A 2,432-nucleotide genomic window follows, 5' to 3' on the forward strand; every position below is an offset into this window, starting at 1 on the left:
ACCGCGGCTGCGGGACACGTCGGGGAGGGCGCGTGAAATGTAGAGGAGGTCAGGAGTAACGCGGGTGAAACTGCAGTGCGGTCGGGACGGCGTCTCTGCGGGAGCCAGACGGCCCGGGGTTGTTGTAAAAACGTTGCTTCCTTGGTATTTCACATGCCCGTGTGTGCCCAAGAAATGAGACCCTGCGAAGGGGACAGAACCGGCACGGCACCGTGAGCGTACGTGAAAAGGACCCAGTAAAAGTTGAGTCTGGCGCTTGTTGAATAACGTTATTTAATAATCTGGATAGCTTTATTACACGAGATGAAGTACAGGTAACACTGCCCAGAACGGCACACGGCATCCGTAGATCGATTACCTCCGACAGAGAGGGGCGAAGCAGTACCTGCGTTTTGCCAAGCACAGGATTACAGCATCTCAGATGTGTTTGCCTTTTCCAGATAAATAATTCTGGCGCGAGACACGTTTCCTGCTGGACTGGCTCGTGCCATCTGTGGCTCTGCCTCCCTGAATTTATAGGTAGTTGACTGCGCTGCAAACAGAGTCCTCTCTGCGACGGACTATTGAAAGTAACATCGCCTCGGCAGCGTTTTCACAATATTGGCTTTGCAGCATTTGGCCTTACTTTGCAAATAGCAATGACTCGAAACAGACTGGAATGCCTGCGGGTTTGTGTCATGTGGGGAACTCGAAGCAGCTTGGAGGAGACGTGAAACTATTTAGGGGTCAAGGAAGTCAAATGTCTGGAAAGCCAAGGAGATGAAGTCTGGCCCTTCGGTATGTTGGGGAAAACAGAGAGTACAAGTGCCTGAGAAACTTGCGTCTAATTCCCATACTGCCAGCTGGCGAATTTAACCCTTCTGTGCCTCTGTTTTCCTGGTGAAACAGGGACGATTCACGGCACTGCTTTCTTCTGGCAAGGGCTGGAGGCTAAGGAGCTACACGCGCCGCGGGAGGGACCGGCACTGCAGCCTCAGCGCAGTTTTGGTCGCGACACTGATTTACCCTTCCTAACGCAGGAGGCAGGGACCCTGGAGGCGGGATGCCCTTTCAGAGAGGGACTGCAGCAAGGGGTGGGTTTGGGCTCTAGCAGGAACAGCCCCACACTGACAGTGCTGCCTGAAGCGGGGCACGCAGCTGGGGGATGTGCGGGTTCACTGTGCTGCTTCCACGGGCACCAGCTCCCAGCGCAAAAACACTCGGGGCAACAAACGCTGGTGTTGCAAACGCACATCTGCTGCCATCTCCTGAGGTGGGAACCCGATGGGGCACGCCAGCCCAGAAGAAGACGTGGTTTGCACCTGCAGATGCGTGTGGGTGACCAGAGCCCTGCTGAGCCGCATCCTCAAAGTATTCTGGATCTTCTCCTTTCTTCCATCGTAGATTTTCGTACTGACGGCAACCAAATGTACTCAACTTCTAGCTTGTAATTCCCAAACTATGAAGGGGAGGGGTGGGGACAACAGCCAGAGGCCAGCCTGGGATAGGAGGGGAGGCAAGATAACTCCCATGAGTTCAGGCTAAGACTATGTGTGTTTGCGTCTCGCCAGTGGCAGGACTGAGTGTGGCTGGACAAGAGGCAGGAGGGCATGAGCACAGGCCTGTGTGCCTGGGAAGACAGGCCAGGGTGTGCTGCCTGTGGATGGAGTCCACAGCACTGCTTGCTACGGCTCATTCCTCTCCCTGTCTATGCCAGCTCTTTCTGTGTCTTCCCTTCCAGCTCTGCAGCAGTGCCTCATGTCCTACCCGAAACACTCCAGTTCCTTGTCCTTCATCCTGACAGGCATCCCTGGGCCAGAGGATGCTCAGTTCTGGATTGCTTTCCCATTCTGCACCATGTACTTCATGGCAGTGGTGGGAAACATCATGCTCCCCTCCTAACAATTAGAATGGACCCAAACCTGCACCTGCCCAAGTTTTACTTCCTCTCCATGCTAGCTGCCGTTGACCTTGTACTCACCACTTCCACCATGCCCAGGCTCCTGAGGATCTTCTGGTTCCAATCCTATGAGATCAGCTATGAGGGAAGTCTGGCCTAGATGTTCTTCATCGAATCATAGAATAGTTTGGGTGGGAAGTAACAATTAGAATGGACCCAAACCTGCACCTGCCCAAGTTTTACTTCCTCTCCATGCTAGCTGCCGTTGACCTTGTACTCACCACTTCCACCATGCCCAGGCTCCTGAGGATCTTCTGGTTCCAATCCTATGAGATCAGCTATGAGGGAAGTCTGGCCTAGATGTTCTTCATCGAATCATAGAATAGTTTGGGTGGGAAGGGACCTTTCAGGGCCATCTAGTCCAACCCCCTGCCATGAGCAGGGACATCCCCAAATCGAGCAGGTTGCTTAGAGCCCCGTCCAGCCTGACCTGGGATGTTTCCAGGGATGGGGCATCCACCACTTCTCTGGGCAACCTGGGCCAGGGTGGTAG

General features: G+C 54.1%; 1 protein-coding gene across 1 annotated transcript in view; it reads left to right on the forward strand.

Moving 5' to 3' along the window:
* Positions 1-1,720: 1,720 nt before the first annotated feature.
* LOC104617048 (olfactory receptor 52M1-like) overlaps positions 1,721-2,432 on the forward strand; it is a gene marked incomplete at its 5' end in the record, with an annotated part of 6,599 nt that continues 5,887 nt past the window's right edge. The window contains one exon of the mRNA XM_010282258.1: positions 1,721-1,863. Within this exon, the coding sequence (XP_010280560.1) occupies positions 1,721-1,863 (143 nt within the window). The remainder of the gene's footprint in view (positions 1,864-2,432) is intronic.

Source organism: Phaethon lepturus, unplaced genomic scaffold, assembly GCF_000687285.1.
Source record: "Phaethon lepturus isolate BGI_N335 unplaced genomic scaffold, ASM68728v1 scaffold4812, whole genome shotgun sequence".
Taxonomy (NCBI): domain Eukaryota; kingdom Metazoa; phylum Chordata; class Aves; order Phaethontiformes; family Phaethontidae; genus Phaethon; species Phaethon lepturus.